Genomic DNA, 27,986 nt, shown 5'->3' with positions numbered 1-27,986 from the left:
CACCACCCCGAAGATCACTTTTTAAGCAGTGTCAGCCCTTCAATAAGCAGATGTCCATTTCACACCCTTACAAGGTGAGTCTGTGTTATCTGGGCAGAGATGGTACTCCTTGTTGGGCGATAAATGTTACCTCATGCATTTCAAGACCATTAGGGACAAAGAGACCACACTTTTCATTGCTTGGGCCTGCAACATCCACCAAGCCCAGATGTAATCCTGATCTTAGTCCTGCTCCAGAACAACTCAATTGCTATTGAGTATCAAGTCTTCCAAGACATGAGACAAGTCTACAATAAACAAAAGAAACATTTGGGGCTGGACATTTTGGATGCTGTTCTCGCTCCAAGGTAGGTTTTTTGAGGCAGACTCAAAAGTCCCCATAGTGGGAACCGGCTTGATCCTCGGATCAAATTAATGACACCCCAGGAACTCGTCCAGCCACAGCACCGATACCAGTCGTTTTAGAGTTTCTAGCACAGGAGCTAACCTTGCACAGCTTGTGGCCATCACAGATGAGTGGGTAGAACCGGGTTTTAGTAGACAGGAAGTAATGGCGCTCAAGCACTATTGACGTTATTTGGTATTGGTTCAAAAGGTAAGGATGGTGCTGTCAGGAAGGGGAGACCCTAAAAACCTCTCAATCTGTGTAGAAAAACCACACAATCACAATTTTAGCAACAGTCCTGTGCACTCATACAAAATAACATATCATATGGAAGAATATTTAGGAGCAATAGGACCAAACCAACGCTGGAGTCTGCTTTTTTTTTCTTCTTGTTAATTGGTCATCAGACATAAGTTACACACAGCCAGCCGACATGTGTTTCGTCGTAGAAAACAGTGTTCTACAACTCTTCAGGGCTCTGTGGCTGAATCCAAATTTGGAGAACCCACATCCGGTGATAATTCCAACCCGGCAGGGTAACTAATATCTTGGCAATCAATGTTCAAAACGGAAGAGTACAAGCCGATCGGCAGATCTGTCAAGAAGTGACGCCAGTACAAAGAGAATCCTTTGTAGTACCAGAATAGGTGTAACCATGAGCGTGTAATAAGAGAGAGTGAGGTAAGGACCGGATCAATCCCGGTGGAGCACGAGTGCGTGCTCTTTCCAGGCAATGTCCCGAAACGGAGGCTGCTTTCTGGCTCCTTCACAGATGTGATTTTCTACCACGCATCCTTGAGCCCATGGAGCCATTAGGACTTAACTGGGATTCCAGTGGGTCCTTCTTGTGACCAACCGGTCTGCTCTTCTCCCGAACTCGAATTCTGTTGTTGTTTCGGCTTGAGCGACTCTCCATGCCTTCTGCATGGGCCTGGAGATCCAGATGCTGCTTAGACAAACTGATGATCTCTTGTTGCATCTATTCTAATTCTTTATCTCTTGAGGACTCTAGGCGTTTCAGATCTTCCAATCTGTCTCCAATATCTGTTCCTTCCGGACTGCTTGGAGCTCAGACGTGATGTCCTTCTTTACTGACATGAGCTCATCCCTCAGGGTGGAGAAGAGGGCCTCCAGGTAGGGGAGAGTGACCGGGCCACATTCTTCTGTAAGTAATGTGGAGCGGCTTGTAGTACCCTTACTGTCCCCCTCAGGGATGCGAGAGTGCTTTTCTTTGATCGAGCCTCCTCTCTTAGTTCTTCCTTCTGCCATCTCTGTGACCCTTCTGGCGTGTTAAGAGGGGAAGGGGGATTCGACTCTTGCTGGAATCTGTAAGCTTGGCGGGTCACCAGCGCGCCTCGTTGGTTGATTAGCTACCGCTTCTCTTCGGATCCTGCACTGGTCCTGCTTTCCGCATTAGGAGCAGTGTCAGCGACACTTCCATGGGTCCGCCTGTGGCCCCTTGCTCGCAATGATTCCCCTCGAGGCAATCCCTTCAATCGCTGGCTCCGAAAGCAAGGTGGGTGGTTGGCTTTTGATCTTAAATCCAGAGGTGGGGTGTGGCAGCTCAGAACCTCCTCCCCAAGTGCGACAGTCATACAGGCCCCAATTATCTGTACCAGGGCTAACCACGTAGCCCTTTGGCACTCACTGTGCTCGAGGCCCCACTAACCTTTGGTACCTCAGACAGTGCTTTTAGCTAGGATGCAGAGCGTAGTCCTTCTGGGCCTCTCAATCACATGCAGGCGCTGGGCACTGCGCGGTTAATACGTACTCCCACTGTAGGTAGCTGTGACTCCGGAGCGCATGCCCTGTCTTCCCTGGCGGTTGCGATCAGCGCCATTCACCTCGCAGTGTTGTTCCAGCCGCTGTCCGACACGTTCAAATGGATGTCTCTCACCTGAGGGGGTGCGTGCAGCCTGTTTTCATTAGTGGGGGAGCAGGTAAGTGTGGTCTACAAAGCTGTCTCCAGCCAGAGCCCCCAAGCTCCACTCAGTCGTTGAGGCTCCCCAGGGCTTCTGTGTCCGAAATCTTAAGGGGGCATGGGCATGGCTCTCCATTCAGGGCCGCAATTATTGGGTCACGTAGAGCTTTGTAGGCATATGTGAGGAGCTTTTGTTGACTGAGAGCCTAGGGAGATCCCTTAGGTGATGTGGCTGCAGTGGGGGATTTTGAGAATGAGTCTGGCGAAGGCGGTCTGGATGTCAGCAGTTTCTTGAGGAGTTTCTGGGTGATGCAGGCATAGAGAGCATTGCCGTAGTCTATTCTGCTGCTGACGAGTGCGTGGGTGACCATCTTCTGGACTCAGTGGGGATCTATTTGAAGATCTTTCAGAGCAGGCATATCATGCGGAATCAGGATGATGAGTTGGTGTTGATCTGGCAGCTCATGGTGAGCGAGGAGTCCAGTGTGATGCAGAGGTTCCGCGTGTGGTCTGTGGGTGTAGGGGCACTTCCAAGTGCTGCGGGCCACCAGGAGTCATCCCAGACAGAGGGGGGGGGGGGCAGGCAGCGACAGCCTTCACCCCTGTTGTGAAAATTGTTCTTGGCAACTGTGGGTTCATTGGTGAGGGAGAGAATCAGCTGTGTGTCGGCGTAGGAGACTATGTTCATTCTGTGTTTCCTGACGATGCCTGCGAGTGTGGCCATGTGGATGTTGAAAAGCTTGGGGCCAGGGAGGAGCCCTGAGGCACTCCACAGCTGATCTCTGTGGGTTCTGAGAGGAACCGAGGTAGTCTGACTCTCTGTGCTCGGCCGGCGAGGAAGGAGCCGAGCCATTCCAAGGCTTTGTTGTGCTTTTGTATATGATGGTGATGCCTCCCCCCTGCCCCTCAGATTTGTTGATGCGTCCTTGTGGTCGTCCGGGATAGCCGTGGTGGTGGTGGTGTCTGAGATGGAGGTGGAATTCATCCAGGTTTCCATGAGGAAGGTGATGTCGGGGTCGGCGAAGTCTAGCAAGTCCCAGATCTCCATGATGTGTTTGTGCAGGGAGCTTGTGTTGAGCAGGATGCAGTTGAGGTGGACGGGTTGAGTGTTTTCGGTCGTGCTGTGGATGTGGCTGGGGTGCAGTGGCAGGCGAAGGTACAGCTGCAGTTCTGGCAGGAAAAAGGGCCTTGGGTGTCCATCGGCGATGCGCGGCAGCAGGCGGAGTGGTGTCTGGTGTTGAGAGCATGGATGGTGTTGGTGTCGTAGCGGTGGATGGTCCGACAACCAGGGTCCGTGGCGCTGGGTGCGGTGCAGGCTAAAGTGCCAGCATTGTGCCTGCTGCGCAGCGGCCGCCATAAATAGTGTGAGGGGGAGGGCTGGACAGCTGGGAGGCAGGAAAGCAGGATTCGGTCCTGGAGGGGGGCGGGCCGCAGGTGACGGACAGTGACACGGAAGTTAAAAAGGCACACACATGGAAGAGGCAAGAAAGAGTTAAAAGTGAAAAAGCACAGAAAAAAGCTCAGAAAAGCTCTGAAAAAAAGGAAAGCAAAAGAAATCAGAAGGAAAAGAGATCATTAGGCCAAGAGATGGAGGGCAGAGCAGTGGCAGACCAGAGAAGCTCCCCACTGGACCACCAGGGATGAGGCGCAGGCCAGGGCCTGCGGGTGGAGGAGGGCCTCGAGCCACTGACAAGAGAGGCAGCAGCTTCCAGGCGCAGCTGTGCAGGGAATGGAGCATTCTACTGACAGGATCAGTGCATGCAAGAGTAGACCACTTTATTCAGTGCCACTTGGCTAACCATGAGTGGCAGCTTTACCCAGAGGTACTGCAAGGCTTTTCTCCACAACACTGAAAACACATTGCCAACTGTTCTGCGCTCTTCAGTTTCCACTGCAGGAAGCTCTAGAGGATTTATTTTGTCTGACATGGGAATTTCTAATAGACTATGCATTCTGATCTATTCCGTTACTTAATCAGATTCTGAGGAAGATGTGTCAAGACTGGGCGCAGATGATATTGGTCACACTGGGCTTTCCTCAGAGTGTGTAGTATGTGGATCTGATACATCTGTCTTTGGGCAGACCACCTTTTGAAATCAGAGCGACGGATCTTGCGCCGAAATCAACAGAGCCTCCACTTTCAGGCCTGGAGACTGAGTGAGGCAGTTTGGGTGCATTCAATTAGCAAAAGATGGTGGTGGATATAATTTTGTTGGTCCTGGTTCCTTCCATGAAATCTGTGTATCATGGTCGTTGTCCTATTTTACTGTTTGATGTGTCAGGCGGGACTTGGTTCTCCCTAAAGTACTTTGTTCAGAAGTGTTGCACTTTTTTTTAGCCCGCAAGGCCTTGTTGTAGACACAATTGAAGATTATCTGGGCCCTTTCAGCCTTTCTTTGTTTACCTTATCAACCCTTGTTTAAATCTCCTTTTGTTTTGAGGTCTTAAAGGTTTGACCTACATGTTTGCTCCTTGACCCTTCATTTTAGCTCATTGGCACCTTAATTTGATACCCACCTTGATGGATTCCCTTTTAGAACCCATGTATAGGTGCTCATTGAGGTGTTGACAGTAAAGACCGTTTTACTTATTGCCTTTACCTCAGCTCAAGTTTTAATGAGATGCATGCATAGTGTAGTCATCCTCCGTTTAGATCGTTCTTTCCAGGCAAGTCTCTTTTAAGAACAAAAACTCAATTCCTACCTAAAGTTGTGACCCTCCCTTTATTTTATTTGCCTCCGCTTCCCATCAAAGTGAAGGAAAGGCTCCATTGTCTGGATCCTCACAAAGCTTTGACCTTCTACATTGATAGAACCTGTGAATACCGAATTCATTGTCAACTGTTCATTTGATATGCTAGTTTCAAACAGCGCAGAGCAATTAGAAAGAGAACACTTTCCAGGTAGATTGGTGGATTGGGTTGTGCCTCCCAACCCACCACCCCAAAGACCAGAGTTCAACAGGACCCATTCAACCAAGGCGAAGAGTTGTGAACAGTATTTACTAAAAGCATTGCATCTCAGTTGATTAGTAGTGGCACTGGCCAATAATTGTGTGACAGTCTACTGGAGTAGTGTTGGGATTGCCCATGAAATGTAAATCATCCTTGTTGAGACATGTTACGGTTGCCCCATTAAACATGTGGTAAATCTGGTGAAAGATACTGTCCCTGTTCCATTTAAGTTAAGTATCCCAGCTGCTAAGTATTAGTGCTATCCAATACAGGAATGGTAGCCATGTTGGGAACTGTCGCCACTGCCCTTCAATATATGGCCGTTGGTACTGTTCAGGAGAGTATAGCGGTCGTGTTGATGCTGCTAGTCTGCCAGCTACCTAATACCAAATAGCCCAGGACCTGATCTCATAGCCCCCTCTCACGGTCATTAGTTCCCAAAACTGATTTTCTTTTTCCAGCACTGGCGGAAGTCCCTCATTCTTTCTGTGGTGCAGAAAAGGTAAATATATAGCTTTAGAAACTTTAATTTTACATATTCCTAAAGTCTCTATATTAGTTCACATAGTTCCATAATTTCAGATTTGTAATTCTCCACATAACGCCAGTAATTTCTTGGCTTCTTTGAGGCTTTATTCTTATTCATTAAAAAGTTTACTTTGTGCAAGCAAATTCATAAACATGGTACATAAGATGATATGCAGCCAATATGCTTATTCATTGTCACTTGCTTCCATCAAGGCACTCCAAAGATATTTCTTTATATTGGTTTGCTTTGCTTGCCTAATAATGGTCAACATTCACTTCTGTTTTATCTCCTCACTTGTCAATTATCCCATTTCTCTTATTCATAGCACGTTTATTATACACATGGAATCCTTTTTCCAATCTTTAATTTTAATGTTGAATTTACAACATACAAAGTTACAGCAGCATACAACTGTTATTCAGCCTGTTCTTTTATCAGGGCTTAGAGTAACGCTAGGCGTGGACCTCTCCAGTCGCACTGCCCCTTACTACAGATACCTCGAAGGCAAGGGACCTGGTTTGTGTACGGGCCACTGCCTGGGCCTCTCTCTCCTTAAGGGATGGATAGGAAATCAATACCCTTACAATATGCCAAATACCTCCTCTGAGCTAAGTGGCTTATTTTGATCTTCTCGCACCAGTGTTTCCCTGGAGATGCAATGTTCAGCCCTTACATCATTACTTAATTCTGCGTATGAGAGGGGGACATGCATGTTTCTATCTCTGGGTTCACGCCTGTGTTTGCAGAGCCTTAGCTGTGTCATTGTCTTTGTGGCCATGTGTTTAGATTTACCTTTATAACCCATTCAATTTGCATTCAGCGTTGTTTGGTAAAATGTGTTTAAGGTGGGCCATTTGAGAAGTATTTTCCAAAACGAACTGAAGACACAATAACTATTCCGCTGCTAAGTTGTATTTTAGTTTTATTCACATTTTGACAATCTTTCTGACCCATTATGACTTAAAACATTTACCATGAGTCACTCATTTTTACAAAAATGAATTGTTGAACAATCCAGAATTCCCCATCAAATGTTATTTAAATTCTATACAGTTTTTACCAGTGGATTATGATTCAGCACCATTGCCACAAATCTATCAGAAATGTTTATGTTAAAAATCTTTTACACCCCCTATAAATTTCAATCCATGTGTTTGACAATGTTCCCAGTACATGATATACCATTTACTGCTTATTTTTTCAAATATTTGTTGGTGTAGAATAATTCCATTGATTCCAAATTGACCCCAAATCATCGTCTGGACTGACACCTTTTTTGTCTGGTCTTTTAAAAATTATGGCTGTAGGTAACTCCTTCCCTGCTCTCGTCCACCTACAATTGTTTTTGTTTTATTGTTGACTTTGAGTGCCAGGCCCCTCAAAAGATGTATTCCGGCATGCTTTTTTTCATGAACAGAGATAATCCTTAACTTAATTCAAGATTGCTATGGTTGAGAATTTGTATTATGTCAAGATACTTTTCCTTTTATTGTTGCGGTCTTTCTAAGGTTGGGAGGGGTCCAAAGATGTTCATCATCTTTTAATCTATATAGCCTGCTTGTTAAAGTAAGTAAGTCCTAATCAGTACTTTTTTGCTTCCTGCACCCAGAAAGGTACAAGTGGAGCAAAACAAGGGTCCACAAGAGGAACTCCACAAAACTAACTACAATTCTGAAAAAGCACTAATCTCTGCCCAATACACTGATATTTAGTAACCAATATACCAGTCATTGTAGTCAGTAAAACACTCACATGCTTTGTACTGGCTTCTTCAACTTAATTTGGTTAAATTTGCAAAGGGTGGAACTGAAAAATAATTTAATTCAATTAAATCATCATTCTTTAAGAAGAAAAATAAGTTGGTGCGTGGGGGATCCCATAGGAAGTTCATTATTCTGAATATGCTTATAACCTTACTTAATACCAGTTCTTACCTATGCTTAATTTTTGTTTCAGGCGATTTAATGAAAATAGAAACGCTGAATCTGGAGCAAGTCTGGGAGTGTTTCCTGAGGAAAAGTCAAAGCAGTCAAAAGAAGCGGCACAGTTATATCAAGAGGAGCTGCAAAAACAGGTATATTGAGGCTTTAAGGCTGGCATGTTTTCTCCTTTTGGATAAAAATGGTTGCATTAACTACATTGCTTAGGACAATCTTCTAGGCATTGTTTTCTTGGCAGTGTTTATCAAATTCTTTATTATTGACCAGTTCATTTCACCAAAACAGCACAGATCTTGAACTTGATCAGCAAAGCATAAGCGTTGTATGAACAAAGTATGCAGATTCAAATCACTTGCATCCTCGGAGGTGTAGCATGCACTGCTTCATCACATTGAACACATGTCTTTGGATGTCCTGTTGTTAATGTGATTTGGGCTCCCGTTTACTACCACTTGCATTACAGAAGTATGACATATGTATATGATATACAGTGCACTTGTGGGGAACAAGAGGACACAATGAGTGTAGATCTTTGTGAAGCATGTTCCTAGTAAACGTCACCTTGACAAAATCAACATCTTATTGTAGATAAGTCTTCCAAAAAAGCTCTTATTCCAATAATGTATAGTAATTAAGTTTGTCCTTATATGTCATGTTAAATCTGAGCTACGGGTCCATTATCTTCCTTGCTTTAGTCCATCTGCTCATCACAATCCACAGTATGAGTCAACATTGTGGAGATAGTCATCACTGTATTATACTATAATTTTTGGAAACATTTTTTACTTTCTCATTGTCCCTGATAGTAGTAAACCTTTCATCTTACTCTCCAGTTCTTGATTGTATTTACCTATTTGCAATATATTGCCTTAGACTATTTTTAGACTTTGGGATTTGGGGGTTTGATTGTGTTTGTGCCCTAATAAAATGATAACCAAATTGGACATTTCTACTCTTCATCAATCTAGTCTGACACAGAAGACAGGATCAAGTTTCCCAACACCAGCAACACTGAGGAAATGATGTGGCATATGTATTAATTTAAATGTAGATTATCTGATAAAAGAATTCCGGGGTGAAATAAAGATTTATTGAATAAACACTCAGTTACAGTTTATAGTGACAGATGAAAGTTTGTATCATCAAGGTAGTGCCATGGCTTATTTTGGTGGGGCGTTTTCTGTTGTCCAGCTCATGAGCCCCTCAATAAAGGAGGATCATAATTTGTTTTTCCACCTTAGTTCTGTGTATGTTTGAGGTTATTTTCAGAATTGCTTGCACAAAGAAATCCAGTGCAACCGTGTGTTTGTTAAAGGTATGTCATAACAGCTCAACATTGAAGCAGTAGATGATCTATCAATGGGTATTACAACTTGAAGCTACCATTTGTGTAAAAGGAACTCCTGAACATTTTATCTGGAAAGCAATGAGCTACACATCTTGGTCCAACAGGTATCTAATTTAGGAGAGCTATAAAGAGAGCACTTTTACAGATGTCTTGGAGGAAGACCATCTGTCACCATGCATAGGAATAGATGATCTTTTAGGGTTGTGATCAACAACATAAGGTCCCATATTTAGACGAATGCTGTGCAGCAAGCTTATGCTACTCATATTTGTAGTTAAGTTGCTGAAGGAAACTTGTGAAAAATAAACTACAATAGTAGTTGCTTTAGAGTTCAATGTAGACTCCATATACACAATTACAACATGCCAAAGATGGATACTTTAGGCTTTAATGTTTTTCTGGTGATGAAAGCTGTAAGAAAATGCCTTTTTTGTATGGTCACCCCCAAGTTTTTCGACTGATGCTGCTGGTTTTCGACTCTGTGGGTGCAATGAGCCTTGCTAACCAGACCTCAGTGCTAGGCCCCTGACCCTAAAAGTATATGTTGAATTGGCTGTACCCAATTGGAAATGGTTAACTTACCTGTAAGTCTCTAATAAATACCCAAGGCATGTAGGTTAATGAGGTAGGGCTTGCGGCAATGATTGTGCCACCCTGGAGGACCCCCAAGTAAACTGAGTCCCCCAGTCCGCCTCTGAACACTGTTAGAGCAGTCCTGCACTGATAGCCCGACTGTGCCATTGGAAGCAATTGTAAAGTGGTCTTTCCCCTCTACATGTGTGTGTAAGCCACCTCTCTGGCAAGCCTACCGAGTCCTAACAGCTGTGTTCAACATATGACACAGGCAAGACGTGTATTTTACATGTCCTGCCAGTAAAACACGCAAAACTACCATTTTTACTGTCGAAAAACTTGTTCGCCCAATTGGTGAGCACAGGGTTACATGCTTACCCTCTGCTGTGCTGACTCCTGGGCGGTGTGACCCAAGTGGGCACTCCAAGGTATCAAAGTACTTGTTACATTAAACCTGACTTGTATCTCAAGTCAAAATTAACATAATTTGCTGCAGTGTGCAGCTTTACGAAAACTGCCACTTTTTAGCCCTTAAAACTCCAGCGCCTTCCCGGGCACACATGAAGCCTGCCCCAAGAAACAGCTTTCTACCTTCTTGGAGAGATGTGCTAACGACTCTCAGAAAGGAGAACAATGAAGGATTGCAGGCTAGGGAGGTGTCACCTCCCTCTTGCAGGAAGTCACCTGGGTGTAAGCCCATAAAGGCAGGTTTCAAAGAAGAAGCTTCCTTTGAAGGGCTGATGTTTAGCACCAGGGGGGGTAGGGGTGGCCCGTTGTTGAGGTAGACAGGCTGGCACCGGAGGCACAGAGTAGAAACCAGTTTCCAGACCAGTTTTGCCAGGGGCATGTAGGCCTGAGGTAGCCCCACCCCAGGGGGGCCTCAGAAAGTCTGAACAGAGAAAGAGGGTCTCGCAATCTTGGGAGTGGGCAGAATGGTGCATCTTGGGTTAGCCAGATGCCACACTACACAGGAAGTGGTCACCGGGTGGGAGGGAAACTGGTGTTCCATTGACTGCCAACCACATCCTTTTCTGAGGGCACTTTCCAAGCATAGAGGGGGCACACCTGGCACCCAGACCTCAGATCTTGACCGACTTGGTAGAAGACCTGAAGAAGGACTACCCTTAAGGACCAGCGAAGAGAGGCTGCACTGTCAAAGACTGCACCTGGTGGCCAGCGAAGAGAAAGACAGACTGTGCCTGCCTTGTCCTGCTCAAGGGGAAGCTGTCTCCAGAGCCTTCTCAAGCCAAGAGAACTCCAAGGGCCAACTTACCTGACCTGTTCACAGCACAGGGGCACAACAGCTGAAGAAGCCTACTAGGGCTAACTGGTAGCCCAAAGTCTTTAAACCACTAACCCTACCGTTGTGCAGCACCAAGGACAAAGACCCAAGGCACAGAGTTGCACCTGAGTTTGCTGAAACCAGGAGTGCTGTTGGAGAGTGGCTGGGACCATCAGAAGGCGTGTTATTGACCCAGGAAAGATTGGCCTGTGACCACGACAACGGGTGACTGTTAGTCCAGTGGCGACTGGACTTCGGGCAGACCGGAGAGGACTTTGTGGGAGGTCGACCCTGCAACCAGGACCCCTCACCATCTTCATGACCTGAGGCCTACAGGAAGCCCCTAGTTGACCACGTTGCATCCACATTATGCCTATAGCAGCTGCATCATCATTCATCCCTTGCATCAGGATTACTCCATTGTAATCCATTGCAATGCAGGTAAAGTGCCTGGAACTGCTGAAGGACTGCTTCTTCTAAAAGGTCACTATTCTTGAGGTCCCTGCTGGTCCCCATGACTAGCTCCCTGCCAGAGTTGGTGGCCCCAAGTACTTCTAACCGAATCCATTGACAATTACCAAAGTTTTCTTTGAAATAGTTTCTAAGTGTCTAATTTGTTGACTTTGCCAAGGCTTGTTCGCGGTTGAGTGAAATTGTGTTTATTTATTATTTCTTGTAATATCCATATATCCAGAACCCTCCAGTAGATCTTTTTTCATTCTAGTGTCTAATTCATATAAAAATACAATCTAATTTTACAATTTGGTGTTGGATTTCTTGAGTGTCGCATCGATTTCTTCCTCAATTGTATTGGTGCTCATTAAATGCTCAACACTTATTCCTCGGTTTAAGTCTTGCTGCTTAGTGCCACAGCTACCCAGTGTTAAGCTGAAGGTTTTACAGACGAAACCTACTGAACCTACAGAAGTTAGTAAGTGTATTGCACGGTGAGGTCACACAACCACACCATATAATACACCCCATTTCCTCAAAGAAACTGTGAGCAGGAGTTGTTAGGAATGTATGGGTTTCTATGACAGTTTAATATTTAAATTCCATTTGCAGGCCTAATCATTTATTCTTTTGTCCGAAAAGTAGAAATGGATGATTCTGTACGTCTGTTACTTATATAAACCTTCACACCTTTTACGCCCCCAGAGACCCCCAGTATGCAAGGGGAATTAGTTCCCCCTCTGCAAACACGCCAGGGGGCTGAGTTGCAGAGAGGTGTAAAAAGGGGCGTGGCCTCATTACACCTCTCTGCAACGCAGCCCCCTGGTGCTTACTAGAGGTTCCTAGTGGGCTAATTGGCCCCAAGGGACCCCCAGTATGCAAGGGGAATTAGTTCCCCCTCTGCATACGCGCCAGGGGGCTGTGTTGCAGAGAGGAGTAAGAAGGGGTGTGGCTCATTACACCTCTCTGCAACCCAGCCCCCTGGCGCATGCAGGAGGTTCCTGGGGGGCTAGTTGGCTCACAGGGGATCTCAGGATTGAAGAGGAATTAATTCCTCAACCTAAAACACGCCACAGGGCGTGTTTGCACACGTTACCTCAGGCCTTCAATATTGAGCAAAATATTCCTGTAAAATCAGCCAAACTACGAATTCCGATTTACTCACCTGTTATCACAAGAGACGTCAGTGCTGCATCTTTGAGCGCACTACTGATCCTGAAAAGTAATTCTAACCATACTTACAGTAACTTGAATTTCCTTCCATAGGCTAACATTGACTGGTTTCACTTGGAAATTTTTCTAAGTGTGGAGTTTTGGAACTTTAAAAAATTCCTCTAAAATCAGCCGAACTACGAATTCCGATTTACTCACCTGTTATCAGGAGAGACCTCAGTGCTGCATCTTTCAGCCCACTATTGATCCTGAAAAGTAATTCTAATCATTGCTACAGTAACTTGAATTTCCTTCCTTAGGCTAACATTGACTGATTTCACTTGGAAATTTTTCTAAGTGTGGAGTTTTGGAACTTTAAAAAATTCCTTCAAAATCATCCGAACCACGAATTCCGATTTACTCACCTGTTATCAGGGGAGACCTCAGTGCTGCATCTTTCAGCTCACTACTATTCCTGAAAAGTAAATTTAACTGTACTTACCAGTAACTTGAATTTCCTTCCATAGGATATCATTGCCTGCTATATAAAATATATATAAATTAAAAAAAATGTTAAATAAAAAAAATTACAATTTCAAAATGTTAAAAACATTATTTTTCAATTTATATTACAAATATGTAATGTAATTAAAAAAATAAAATATCTAAAAATAAATACTTTAAAACGATGTAGTAAATTAGTATAAAAAAATATAACAATGAATACATTTAAAAATGATAATTTACAAAACCATTGAAATTCACTGAAAAAACCATAGGTTTCAGCCACGTTATAGTTAGGAAATAGCATTTAAAAAACCTTTGAAATTCACTGAAAAAACCATAGGTTTCAGCCATGTTATAGTTAGGAATTATCATTTAAAAAAACATTGACTCTAATCTTTCTTTGACATATATTGCAGAACAAATTGCTACCAACGTCTAAGCAACACAGTATTTTATGTATTGCTCAGTATGCCTTCCTCCCACATAACCACTGTTAAAGCAATAATACACTCTGCCACCAGAATGATCATTGACACAAAAATAGACCAGATCATCCCCTTCAACAACAAAGATTTTTACTGGCTTCTACTTGAGGCCACAATAAAAGATAACTTGCCTTGCATTACAGTATGCCTTCCTCCCACAAAGCAATAATACACTCTGCCACCAGAATGATCAATGACACAAAAAATAGACCAGATCATCCCGTCAACAACAAAGATCTTTACTGGCTTCTACTTGAGGCCACAATAAAAGATAATTTGCCTTGCATTACACTTGAAAAAACCCAGATATCTACTCTCTAGCATAAAAAGACCTGAGGACACCAAGTATCTTAAGGAGTTAAGAAAATGTCACCCTAGGAACCAAGAGTTTCCGCACATCAGAGCAGCCATAAAAACATTCTCTGGTTCAGCGACCACATTCTGTAACTCCTTATCAGTTGAAGTAAGACTGTCCGAGTCCATACTTATCTTTCAGAAAAAAAGCTGAAAACGTTTGTGTTCATCTCATGTTGTTCCCTTCGCTCGCTCATTAGATTATCAATTGAAGTGATAATCTTTCTCTTTTTTTTAATCTTACTGAACCCTTTGTTTCCCTAATCTCTCTGTGTATTCTTACCTTCCATTTGACACTCTTCCTTCTTGACCCACTAGCATCTTTTCAATTCAATTCAAAATATCTATATTCGAATATAGAATATCCATAAAAACACAATAAAAAGAAGAAAGACAATCCATACATAAAGACGTATTAAGGCAAAGAGGTACAGTTCATTTATAACAATGACTAAAATGGACAACAATTTACGGGATGTATCATATATTCAAAATCGATAGGGTGCGTTTTACAACATTACAATGATATGCAGTTCTGACAACCTTCATTGAGTTCACATAGTTCTGCATGACCGTACAGCTGACTTCAGGAATTAACCAACACGGAAAATTTAATTAATCTTCCTCTAGTTTAAACACTTCCGTGTAGGCTGCCCTGAGGTCGAAAGTGGCACGTTTTTACAAAAAAGGTATCAAAAAGCCTTTTGTAAATTTTGAATAAAAACTACAAAACAATAAAAAATGCAGCATTGTTTGGTTACATGGGCAGGGCAGTGCATTAAGATCAGTAGTGTAGCCCAGAGGGAAACATAATAAATATTTCATAGTGCCTGCCCGTAAGCGAAATAGCAGCCCTCTTTCCCAGTGTCCTATAGGTTTTAAAAGGTATCTGGGAAGCAAGTGAGAACAATCCTCTATGAGCATGTACCTTGCAACTGAGGTTTTCTAGATCTCTCTCTGATGTCTTTCGTCACTATCCTTTTTATACAGTGCTCTTGTATCCCCTTTTTACTAATTAACTTCAATTGGATTGGGTTTGAAAAGATTTGCAGGTGGTTCACGCTCTTAAGGCTCTTTTTTACAGCAGCGAGCCATGGTATGTCCTCACCCCTCTCACATCTAAGGCAATCAATTATTATGTCTATGGTGAGGGTTGCTGCACTGTTCTTCCAAATAGCAAACCAAATCAGTGATGGACGCGCCCTAATATAATCTTCAATGTAGTGGAGTTTCAGTTCTTTTTGGCACACATATACAGAGGAGGAAATCGGGCTCCCAAATGTGGGGCATTTGGGGTGCGTGCCATTAAAACCGCGTCATCCGCATACAGTAAGGCGGAGAGTGTATAACCGTTTATTCTGGGGACATCGTGGGTGAGTTTTATTAGTGAGTCGTGTAGGTCATTAATATATAGAATAAAAAGAAGGGGTGCTAGAACGCACCCCTGTCTAACTCCTCTATACATTTTGATGTCACTTGATACATCCCCGTCCTGGCTGATCCTCACCCTGGCATGCAGATCTCTGTGCAAATGCGCTAAAAAGTGGACTAGGGCTTCTTCCAGGCCTTGTTTTAAAAGAATGGACTATAATCGTAACCTGTTGACTAGGTCAAACGCAGAAATAAGGTCCATAAAGACGAGATATATAGGATTTTTTTGCAACAGTACTTGGCAATAATCAAATTTAGGATTAGGCACTGTTCCACTGTGCCTACTTTACTTCTAAACCCCAGTTGACACGGCCTTAAAATCTTATCTCCCTCGGCCCATGGTATCGATGAGAGAGATAGGTCTGTAACAACTGGGGTTAGAACGATCACCCTTTTTAAAAATGGGTACAATGATAGTCATGGACCACATAATCGGAATTGTAGCATAAGTTAAATTATTAAAAACATTCAATAAAAGAGTTGCCCAAAAATCTGGTTCGTTTTTAATAAGATCGATGGGCAATCCATCAGGGCCCGGGGCTTTGTTGCCCAAACTTTGTTGGATTGCATCCTCCACTGGCATCTCTTCTAATGACACATTCCTATTAAATAAGCTGACTTTCTCACACCTCTCCTTCTTACTCGCTGTCCACTGATCCCCTGCCCCACTTTTTCGTACTTTATCCCCCGCCCTGTGGGCACCTTCTTCTGTGACTGTTCTTACCTTCTATCGGTAACCACTTACAAACTGATTGTTTTCTTTTGTTCTATGTATTATTGAAGTTGTTGAACTTCACCAGTGATACCCTCGGGTTGAGCACTCTTTGTACAAAAGAGAAAATGTATCAACATTCTTCCCACATTACACTTTGCTGCCGTATAGTCACACAAGTGTAAAGGAGGTGTCTTAGACCCCTTACTTCTTTTAAAATGGTGTCTATTTGTGATTATCAAAGTAAGGCAGAGTATTTTTACTGTCACATTTGTATTTCTCGTTGTCAGTCTTCATTGAGGAGGAGGGAGTTTGTAAAAAATATTATGTTTATGTAGGCAGACTTCCTCAGTGGTGATTACTCCCTTACCAATTTCCATGTGTAAGAGAGCATTCTGTTAGCACTTTGGGCGACAGTCTTTGCTTTACATATCTACATTTAAGGACTGGAATTAGAGAAATAAACATTCCTGTCTGTCCTATGTACTTTTTATTTTTTAATGGGTCCAGGGAATCCTATTTTTGATACCGTAGAATGCAAATGTTGGGACACCGTGTTCCCAATTGGTGGAAGCCTTTGTGTTGTTTGCCTTCGATTTGTCTCCTTCGGGATGGATCTCCAGCGTTGGTTACTCGGCTGTTTAGATATCGCCCGAGGCAGCGTGCGTGCACCGTCTTTTTGAGATCTATTGTATTTAAACAAACCTGAAAAGGGCTTCAAGCCCACACATTGGTTACCAGTGATTGACGTCTTCGTAACACTCACATCTTTTGTGTTCATTGGTCAGCGGCTGCTGGGCTGGTTTCATTTTGCCACCCTCGCACCTCGTTTTAACTCTGTACTGTGGTGAGAATAATCCAGAAAACGCCTAGAGGCTGAGTCGTGAAGATGTTTTGATCTTTTTCTTTTTGCCCACATCAATACCTTTAAAACTGAAACAAATGTTATTTTTCCAGATAAAAGAAAGGAATGAAAGACGCAGAAAGGAGAAGACGGAAGCCGAAAACTATGATGCCAAACTAGAGGCAGAAATGAAAAATTACAATCCTTGGGGAAAAGGTGGAGGCGGTGCTCCTCTCAAAGATGGACATGGAAATCTAATAAGTATGTTGTTTTCTTAACCACGTTGTTTTCTTTCAAGTAATCTCTAATTCCTGTGCTATCTTACCCTCAATATTAATTTGCATACGAGCTGTGACTGAGTTCCCAAAGGGTCAGAGCAATCTAGCGCCTAGACCTAAAACAGATATGTGAGCAGAATTACTCTTGGTAGCTTTGGGAAATGGATAAATGAACTTCGACACCAAAATAACGTTACAGTTATGAAATAATTAGAATGCAATTCTGAAACCAATTGAGGTAATGCAAGATAATGGTTACAGTGAGGCAAAAGTAAAACTAGTCTGTTTTGGGGGTGAGAGATATTTAAAAACAATTGGGATACATCTTGCATTTTGAAGAGTGGTGTGTTGCAGTACCCAGCAGTGATTGGCGGAATTCACGCACATTCCACTCCTCAGTTTTTACGCGTTATGGCCCAGTTCCTTTGTCTCTCTCGATGCTTCTTCCGCGGATTTGCCAGTTGGTGGAAGTGAACTTGGTGGATCTACTTCTTTTCTTCACCTAGTCCTAGGCCAACCCAAAGCCATACTCTTTCAACCAGGTACGGGCAAAGCAAAACACACCTCTCCTGTGCACCACTCCCCTCCTGTGCACCACTCCCTCTCTTGGGGAGAAATGCTCCTTGCAGTCTGCAGGTGTTCTGCAATTCAAAGTAGACCAGCTTTTTGGCTTTCTTTCGACTCGTAATTGCTAAAGCCTGTAGCGACAGGCAGATTCAATAGGTGTAGAATGAAGAAAGGAATGAGTGTTTAAAGATTTGTAAAGCACTCTATAATCTTGTGAGGTAAACTGTCTTTCACGGATTGTGGCAACTGGAAACCAAACAAGCATTGTTAAGTGTATGGGTTTCGCCTATGGGATTAAACGAAAGTTAGGAGGTGTGGGAGCAATGTATGAGTGCAGGGAGAATGGTGTGAGTTCTCTCTGCACAGGGTGAGTGGTGCATGAATGGAGGTTGATAAGTGTCAAAGTGCAGGGTGAAAGTGCCACAATGCATGGTGACTGTGTGTTTAGTGCAGAATGAGAATTGTGTGAGTGTACAGGGTGAGCGATGTTACTATGTACAAGGTTTGCGATGTTTGAGTATAGGGTGAGCGGTATGTCAATCGCATAAGTGCTGGATGAGCGGTTTGAGTTCAGGGTGAGAGGTGTGGGTTTAGGGTGAGAGGTATTTCAGAGGTGTGTGAGTGCAGAGTCAGCACTGTGTGAGTGGTGGATGAGCAGTATCTGACTGCCAGCGCAATGTCAGGTTGACTGTTCAGAGTAAATGGTGGGTGAGTGTGCAGGGTGAGTGGTGTGTGAGAGAAGGTGAAAGGTATGTAAGTGTTGTGCAAATTTACAAAATGAGACTAATTTGTGCAGGCTTCTAATAAGTCGGAGACAGCTTCCTGTGCACTGCTCACCTCACCCGTCTCCTGGCGAGGCACTGTCTGTTATACCACATGTGGCATCTGAGCAGCACAGTGCAGGAAAGAGAGGCAAAGAAAAGAAAATCAATAAAGGAAAGCACAAGAGATAGAGGGAATAAGGAAGGAAACAAGAAGATAAGTAAGGATTTAAGAAAAAAGAAAGAACAGAGTATGCCCTGCTGGAAGATAGGTTGCTAATGGACCCCATGATTGATAAAGCCATTTCCCTCACATATAAAAAGCTAATCAATAACTTGTCTGACCCCTTAGGGCCCCTGAGGGAGAAATGGGAATCTCATGTAGGGCTCTTGGAGGAGGATGACTGGAGGGAGGCACTACAGAGTCCTCGGGAGGTGGCGATTTGGGCCCCGTTCAGGCTGGTTCAGCTACGCATATTACACTGTTCCTACACCCCACGCACAACACAATACCAGATAGGTTATGGGGACTTGCAGTTTTGCTTGAGAGGGTGTGGGGAGGTGGGCACCTTCTTTCACATTTTGTGGGACTGCGCCAGGGTCCGGGAGTTTTGGGCCAGGCTGTCAGACATAATGTCGGAAGTGGTGGGTGCAGAGGTCCCACTAGAAGCCAGGTGACATATTTTGGGTGTGACGAGTGACATCACGTGGCCGAAGTGGGATAAGGTTTGGCTGGCACTGGCGAGTATGGTCGCCAAAAGAAACATAGCAAGACTGTGGGGAAGTGATGTCTTGCCAACAGTGGAGGACTGGGGACGCGATCTAGACTGGTGCCAGCGGCCGAAAGAGTAATATATAAAAGCAGAGGCTGTCCCAAGAAATGGGAGAAAATATGGGCGGCATGGAGACGGTATAGGGGAGAATCCATAGATACACAGTCTGTGTCAGACTCTGGCTAATATTGTGTTTACATGGCGGTCTTTATTTGCTGATTGAACTGTATAAGCTGTTCATATGATTTACTCGGCCTCCTCTATGCCCACTGAACGTACGATGCTGATTACTGCGGGCATGTCACGGACTTGGGTTGTATGTAGGGTTCGAACTGGGGATGATGATTCCAGGATGACCTGTTTGCATTTCTATACCCTACAAGCTTCAGATGCTGACCGATGGGAAATTATCTTGGACGTTGGTCTCTGTATGGAGGCCACACTGTTAACGATGATTGTATGATTGACTTTGTCTTTTATGTGCTAATGAATTTACGATGCTGCCTAATATGTGAGTTTTATGGCGCCTGTTACTTCAATAAAAAGATTTTTTTTTTTAAAAGAAAAAAGAAAGAAAGGGTCATCAAGCAGGTAAAAAATCAAAGAGAAAAGAAATGTATGAAATCTGGGTAGTGAAAAAAAAGCACAGAGATGTGGAGTCTTGGATGAATCAAAGGTTAAGGATGTGGAGTTTTGGATGAATCAAATAAACGTTTAGGATGTTCTGATCACAGCTATTGACTTTAATGTTTTATTTAGCCATGTGGTACAGCTGCACTGCAGCTGTGCCCCGTATCTGAATAGCTGGGTCAGCGCATCAGAGCTTTTCTGTGGTTATTGTCAGCAATCCTGCGCAGCTGTGCACCATGTTAAAACACATTGATAAAGTCAATGATACACTGATAGCTATGTTCCCTGCACGGTATCATTTATAAAAGAGCAGCACAACCGTGTACAGGTCAAACATGCAACAAGAAAGGGGGTTGCAGAGACTAGAATATTTGTATATTTCCAAGCAATGTCTTGTTCGGGTGCCCTTTCGTGTCTGCAGGAGGGAGGGAGTTTGTTTTTTTAGCCTGAATGTGTGAAAGTGGACAAAGACTAGGACCATGAAGAAGAGACTTGGGACAGAGAAGAGAGCAAGTGTCAGTCCCTTATGTTAAGTGGCGTAAGGGTCTGGATCTGGAGAACAACAACGACCGCAACACCAGCACTCTGCTCGACAACCTCGCCAATCTTGGACTCAAGCAACTGGTGTCCACCCCCACCCACCTCGCCGGACACACACTGGACGCAGTCTTCTCCTCCAGCCCAGACATCGACTTCAGCCACGCCACAGAGCTTCAATGGACGGACCACAGCTGCGTCCACTTCACCTTCACGAGAACGACGACCCACCGCCACCAGCAACAGGCCGCCCGCAGAAGCTGGAACAAGATCACAGCAGACCAGCTCGCCACCTCCCTGAGCCAGCACCCTCCTGCCAGCTCAGCGAACCCCAGCCAGGCCGCCGACAACCTCACGAAGTGGATCAGCAACTGCGCGGACGAGCTCGCCCCGCTGAGGACCCCGCCCAGCAGACCCGGCAGCAAGAAAGCCCCGTGGTTCACCGACGAACTCAAGAGCTCCAAGAAGAACTGCCGAGCCCTCGAGAAAGTCTGGAGAAGGGAACCTACACCGGACAACAGGACCTCCCTCAAGCTTGCCACCCGGAAGCACCACCAGCTGATCCGCGCCGCCAAGAAAACAGCATTCAAGGACCGGTTGGACAACAACGCACACAACTGCAAGGAGCTCTTCAACATCGTGAAAGAGCTCTCCAACCCCAGCGCAGGAAACAACGACATCACCCCATCGCAAGACCTCTGCAACTCCCTCGCTTCATACTTCCACAACAAGATCTCGGACATACACAACAGCTTCAACAACCAACCAACGCACACCATGACCGAACAACCACCCCCCACCACCACCCTCCACGCCTGGACCCCGATCAGCACCGAAGACACCATACGCACAATGAACTCCATCCACTCCGGATCACCGACCGACCCCTGCCCTCACCACGTCTTCAACAAGGCCGACGCTGTCATCGCACCCCACCTGCGGGACATCATCAACACCTCCTTCGACACCGCCACCTTCCCTGAGAGCTGGAAACACGCCGAACTCAGCGCTCTCCTCAAGAAACCAACAGCGGACCCCACTGAACTCAAGAACTACCGCCCCATCTCGCTCCTCCCGTTTCCAGCCAAAGTCATCGAGAAGACCGTCAACAAGCAGATGGCCGCCTTCCTCGAGACGAACGGATCCCTCGACCCCTCACAGTCAGGCTTCCGAGCCAATCACAGCACCGAGACCGCCCTCATCGCCGCCACCGATGACATCCGAGCCCTGATGGACAATGGAGAAACAGCGGCCCTCATCCTCCTAGACCTCTCCGCGGCATTCGACACTGTCTGCCACCGCACCCTAGTACAGCGCCTCAGCAACGTCGGAATCCAGGACAAGGCGCTGGAATGGATCATCTCCTTCCTCGACGGAAGAACACAGAGAGTCCGCCTACCACCGTACAAGTCAGAAGCCTCCGAAGTCATCTGCGGCGTCCCCCAAGGGTCATCTCTGAGCCCCACCCTCTTCAACGTCTACATGAGCCCCCTCGCAGCCATCGTACGCAAACACAACCTCAGCATAATCTCCTACGCCGACGACACCCAGCTGATCCTCTCCCTGACCAACGACCCCGCCTCCGCCAGAGCCAACCTGCACGAAGGGATGAAAGAGGTAGCCGAGTGGATGACGACCAGCCGCCTGAAACTGAACTCTGACAAGACGGAGGTCCTCATCCTGGGCTCTTCACCCTCCGCCTGGGACGACTCCTGGTGGCCTCCCGCCCTGGGCACCGCACCCAAACCGACAGACCACGCACGCAACCTGGGCTTCATCCTGGACTCCTCCCTCTCCATGACCAGACAAGTCAACGCCGTCTCCTCGTCGTGCTTCAGCATCCTACGCATGCTACGGAAGATCTTCTGGTGGATCCCCACCGAGACCAGGAAGACCGTCACCCAGGCCCTCGTCACCAGCCGACTGGACTACGGCAACACCCTCTACGCCGGGACCACCGCCAAGCTCCAGAAGAGACTCCAGCGGATCCAGAACGCCTCAGCCAGACTCATCCTCGACATCCCACGAACCAGCCACATCACCGGACATCTGAGAGACCTCCACTGGCTCCCCGTCAACAAAAGAATCACCTTCCGCCTCCTCACCCACGCACACAAAGCCTTACACGACCAGGGTCCGAGCTACCTCAACAGCCGAATCAACTTCTACGCGCCCAACCGCCACCTCCGATCAGCCAACCACGCCCTCGCCGCCGTCCCCCGCATCCGAAGAGCGACTACGGGAGGAAGGTCCTTCTCCTACCTGGCCGCCAAGACCTGGAACTCCCTCCCGACCGACCTGCGCCTGACCCAAGACCACCTCGCCTTCAGGAAGAAGCTGAAGACCTGGCTGTTCGAGCAGTAGCGGCACCCCCCCCCCCCAGCGCCGTGAGACCCTACGGGTAGGTAGCGCGCTATATAAGTGCCACTGATTGATTGATTGATTGATTAAGCAAGAGGTCTCCATTCATACTTTGTGAACCTGGCAGTGTGTGCCTTTCATTGGCACATGGATCTTCTGCACACATATACTAGTTTCGTATAAAAGAAATGAGGGCAGGAGGAAATGGCAGGACATGCAGGGCGATGTGCACTGCAGCTACTAGGAGAGATGTGAAGCTGTCCTAATGCCTCCCCCGTAGAGGAGAATCAGTACAAATGTCAGTGTCCCAAGACAGCAAAAAGGGAAATTGCATTTTTAAAAGTGGATAAAGCAATACTTTAAAATCAATAGGCGGTTCAAACTATAGTATTTTATGACAGGCCAAATACAATTCTGCATATTAATATAGAAAACATGAGCACAATGGAGATGGCATGCTACTTTGACATTTTAAACATATGGTAATAGATTGGGTAAAGATGAGCTCCATGAACACTGGCAGTGCAGGCACAATCTACATGTCTCATCCCAGAAAACCATTTTAGCACAGGAGTCTTTAGAAGTTGTAATTGTGGTCTGGGACGTACAACCGCTACATAGAGCCAAGTGATCCAATATGACGAGGACAAGTGATTTGCAAAAGAGAAAGTTTGGCAATTCACAAACAACTTTCTCTACCCTCTTGAAGCCAGACTGTGCAGTCTCCAACACACACTTTCTGAAGCTGCTGCTAGGAGTCCTTTCACTGCCAAGTCCACCGCCCAGATGCAGCTCCCCGTGCTTGCTGGGAAGACGGGGTGAACTGAAGTGACCAGCCCACAATTCACACTTTCAAAACATTTTTTTAAGGAACAATTGTCGTTGGTAAGTGACAACATATGTATGCTGCCTGCATGCGAGACCTAAAAATCAGCACGAGTAAATGAAGCAATGCTGTTTTCAAAGCGACATAAATTAACTAACAGCTCTGCTGACAGCATTAAAATTCATGAAGCAGAGTTGCTAGCGAAAGTGGTGGGTGCCTATGTTATAGACTGGAGTGGAGGGGGTTATTATTTAAGTGGGAAGGCATTTTGCTCTCCTTTGAATTATGACTTCAATATTTATTATAAAAAGTGTTTTTATCTTTTATATTGATTGTAAATATTTTGAGGTGTTTCACAAGGATGGGAAAGGTGGGAAGCCTTCCTGCTTATGTAGAGGAGCAGATCTCTAGTCATAGTGAACAAGGTGTGGGAGAGAGCTTGACAAGACGTACCAACAAGGGAGAGGATGTGACGAGGTGGCCAGAGTTGCCGTCCTTAGATCTTGGGATCCAGGTTTGAGTTCCTGCGTCTCTGCACCATACTGTGATTCTGGGCAGTTCACCTAATCTCCTCGTAACAAAAACAACTAGCTAATTATTTTCTGACATTGCTTAAGGTTGGGGGCTGTGAGACATCACCCCCAGCCAGAGATACAATAGAGTGTATATTGCAGTGGTTGAACCACACACAAAGATGGGGGCTGCTACATATCCCTGCCCAACAGGGGAAGATGTTTGAGTGTGGGGGCGGGTCAGTTGAACAAGGTAGCGGATGGCCGGAGGAGAGAAGGAGCAATTAATAATGCTCATCTTTAGCAAGTAAAGAAACGGCGGCCAGCGGGAGGAGGGAGCAATTAATGCCCAGGATAGCACGAGGAAGGAGTTAACCCTAATAAGTGCGATGGGAGCCCTGCCGCCGAAAGGTTACTGTCATTGACACTGGGGGTGGCACACAAGTTGCCGGAAAAACATTCAGCAACAGGGAAGATTCCACCCATTAATTGTATAATAGTTAGCTGCACCATTACATAAAGTCAGCCCTGCAATGTATCTAGATTGCATAAAGTAAAAAACAGGAGAGCAGTATTTTAAGCAGTATTAATTCATTGAAAGAGTGAGAGGACGCCTGTGATAAATGCAAGTAACATTAAAAAATTGGAATTCGGTCATCTTGAAGTGTCCATTTGAGAGAATTTATATATATTACTCCAAAGAGTGTATTTAATGACCCCTAACCTGCAAGAAGCTCTAAGTACGAAGTAGAGTCAAGAGAATATTGGTCAATCAGCTCTGAAATGCCATCACAATCTATGTAAATACAGGCAAATGTATGAATTAGATGTTGAATTAGAAGTTAAACAAAACAACAAGGTGGTGAGAGCCTATCTCACGCATGATGTGTTACGCATTTAAACAAGACAGGGTCCTGAAAGGCGGCATATTAAAGTCAAGCTGTTTGTGCATGACGAAGATGAAGAGCCGGAATGAAACTGACCAGGCAATGCAGTTCATATGAGAGCGTGTCGCGTTGAGAGCTGTCAGATATGCACGCAAAAGCGGATGAAAATAGTAATTTGGCCTTGAGAAACTGATAAGAGCAAACACACAAGGAAGAACAGGAAATAGCATGCTAAAGTGAATAGAAATGGAGGAAAAGTAAGTGACAAGCACAGGAACCAATGGTAAGCAAGGGGATGGGTTGTAAGCCCCTTTTAAGATATATATTAACAATCGATTCCACAAGCGAAACCTAAGAAGGTGGGTAAAAAAAGTTAGACAATGAGAGAATGGATGTAACAGTGAAAAATATTCTTCTAGTACAGTTCCTTGGGCTGTATCAAATAAATCTATAAACATGTGCTGATGATGCCCATGTTAATTTCTGGCATGCACATTAAGTCATTGAACCATGCGAGCATCAATACATGTCAGAATCATGTCTTCCACAGATTAAAGTTTCCTTTTGCCTGAATCAGACATATAGGCAGCAGACAAGAACTTACGAATCGACTGCAGCAGACCAGCCCAGGTAGAAATACTGTAACCTGTCAAATATCTGAAAAATGGAAGGCAGCAGGACCCGAAAATATTCCTGAAGAAACACCGAAGGCAGACATAGAAACATCAGTAGGCATGCTCTACCCTATGTTTGATCATGCAAACATGCATAGCAAGGAGAAGTGGGTTACAGTGGACTCCTTGGTCGCAGCTCGACAGCCTGGACTTTGCAGACGACTGGCCCTTGTCTCCCATACCCATCTGCAAATGCAAGAGAAGGGCTACAAGGTGGCAGCCTTATCAGCACAACTTGGCCTCAACATGCACATGAGAAAAGCCAAGGTCCTGAAGGCTAATTCGGCCAGCACAACTGCCGTCATTCTGACAGGGGATGCACTAAAAGAGGTTGAAACATTCACCTACCTGGACAGTGTCATAGACAAGCATGGTAGCTCAGACACTTGCGTCAAGGCAAGAATCAGCAAAGCAAGGGTTACCTTCATTCAGCTAATTAGATCTAGAGCTCCAAGGACTTAATGCTGCATACCAAGATCAGATTTATGAACACCAACGTAAAATCGGTCCTTACTCCAGTATTGGAGATTTCATAGGTTCACATGCTTGCATCATTCCCCGTCATGATGGGAGTCCCCGGTACATTAAATAGTAGTAGTAGTGAAATAGGAAGACTGATAGGAATAGACTAGAACAGGCCTAGGCCTCGGAGTTTATTAACCTATCATAGTCGTTATTAAAAAAGAGACCAAAGTTTTCCTTTAGCCAATCAGCATCAATCACCCTCTAGAACACCCCTGAGAGAAGTTTAGAACCTCAGATTTTCTACCGCACGTCGTACTAGGGAGTCTCCTCTGAGCCCTGCTCAGTTTTCTCCAATCTTCAAGAATATTTTCTGGACTTCAAATCACAGGAAAGTGACTTCATTTGTTATATTTATATCTGCTGTAATGCCACAAATCTGAGTGAACCATGTCAGAAAAGGCTGGGAAGGCTCTCTTCGGAGAGTGTGCCACTTGTCTAAAAAAGAGACTGTATGTGGAAGACCCGGATAAAGATTACATTTATTTCTTATACCCTTCTCATAAGTCGTCTGACTGCAAGATATGCCGTACCTTCTCGAATAACACTCTCAGAGACCGTGAGGGAAGGCTTCTTACTTGACTCCAAAAAATAAAGACCAGTTCTGATCCTGTGTTACTCAAAGAGTGAGCGGTCTACACCATCAAAGATTTCCCTCAAAAGAGAAAGGTATTCTTTGCACTCTTATCAAGGAGCCCCACTCAAAATGTGCCAAAAAATCCTCCCAAGATGTCTCCTCAGGGCACAGTAAAGGGTCTCTCAAGAAAGATCAGCCTTATAAATCTGTTTCTGGCCAAAAACTCTACCTCCAGACCTCAAATAGACTTTTAAAAAGCCTTCTTTGGAACCATCTACAAGTTCTCTACCACTGAAGAGGGATTTGCCCACGACATCAAGGGTATGTTCCTCAGGGACATCGACATCATGCTCTACAGTCTTGTCAGCGTCGACAACATCTCTGTCGTCGTTTGTCCACGCCCCAATATCGTCAACGATCTCTCTGGCATCGTTGACGAGAATCTCCTCTCTGTGACTAAAGTTAAAACCGCCGGCAGAGAACAAAGCCTTCCTGCTTATGCAGAGGAGCAGATCTCTAGTCATAGTGAACAAGGTGTGGGAGAGAGCTTGACAAGACGTACCAACAAGGGAGAGGATGTGACGAAGGGGCCAGAGTTGCTGTCCTTAGATCTTGGGATCCAGGTTTGAGTCCCTGCGTCTCTGCACCATCCTGTGATTCTGGGCAGTTCACCTAATCTCCTCGTAACAAAAAAAACTTCTGACATTGCTTAAGGTTGGGGGCTGTGAGACATCACCCCCAGCCAGAGATACAATAGAGTGTATATTGCAGTGGTTGAACCACACACAAAGATGGGGGCTGCTACATATCCCTGCCCAACAGGGGAAGATGTTTGAGTGGGGGCGGGTCAGTGGAACAAGGTAGTGGATGGCCGGAGGAGAGAAGGAGCAATTAATAATGCTCATCTTTAGCAAGTAAAGAAACGGCGGCCAGCGGGAGGAGGGAGGGAGCAATTAATGCACAGGATAGCACGAGGAAGGAGTTAACCCTAATAAGTGCGATGGGAGTCCTGCCGCCAAAAGGTTACTGCAAATTCAAAGAAACCAGGGGGTCTGAAAAAAGGAAACAAAGAGTGAATCATATACTCTCAACTTATGAGGCTAAGAAGTCACCAATGTACAACATAAATAACCAATAAGTTTTATACAGAATTTATAACCCAACGCATCTGACCACCAGCAAAAGTAGGTGAGACCCAAGATCCAGAGATGG

General features: G+C 45.1%; 1 protein-coding gene across 7 annotated transcripts in view; it reads left to right on the top strand.

Annotated features, from left to right (window-relative positions):
• Positions 1–27,986, top strand: part of CSPP1 (centrosome and spindle pole associated protein 1) — a 1,229,219-nt gene that overhangs the window by 717,202 nt on the left and 484,031 nt on the right. For all 7 annotated transcript variants that reach the window (XM_078687197.1, XM_078687198.1, XM_078687199.1 and 4 more), the window contains 2 exons: positions 7,745–7,862; positions 16,983–17,130. In XM_078687197.1, the coding sequence (XP_078543323.1) occupies positions 7,745–7,862; positions 16,983–17,130 (266 nt within the window). The remainder of the gene's footprint in view (positions 1–7,744; positions 7,863–16,982; positions 17,131–27,986) is intronic.

Source organism: Lissotriton helveticus, chromosome 4_1 (assembly GCF_964261635.1).
Source record: "Lissotriton helveticus chromosome 4_1, aLisHel1.1, whole genome shotgun sequence".
NCBI lineage: Eukaryota > Metazoa > Chordata > Amphibia > Caudata > Salamandridae > Lissotriton > Lissotriton helveticus.
The sequence above is the reverse complement of the archived record's forward strand: the minus strand, read 5'-3'. Positions and strand labels throughout refer to the sequence as shown.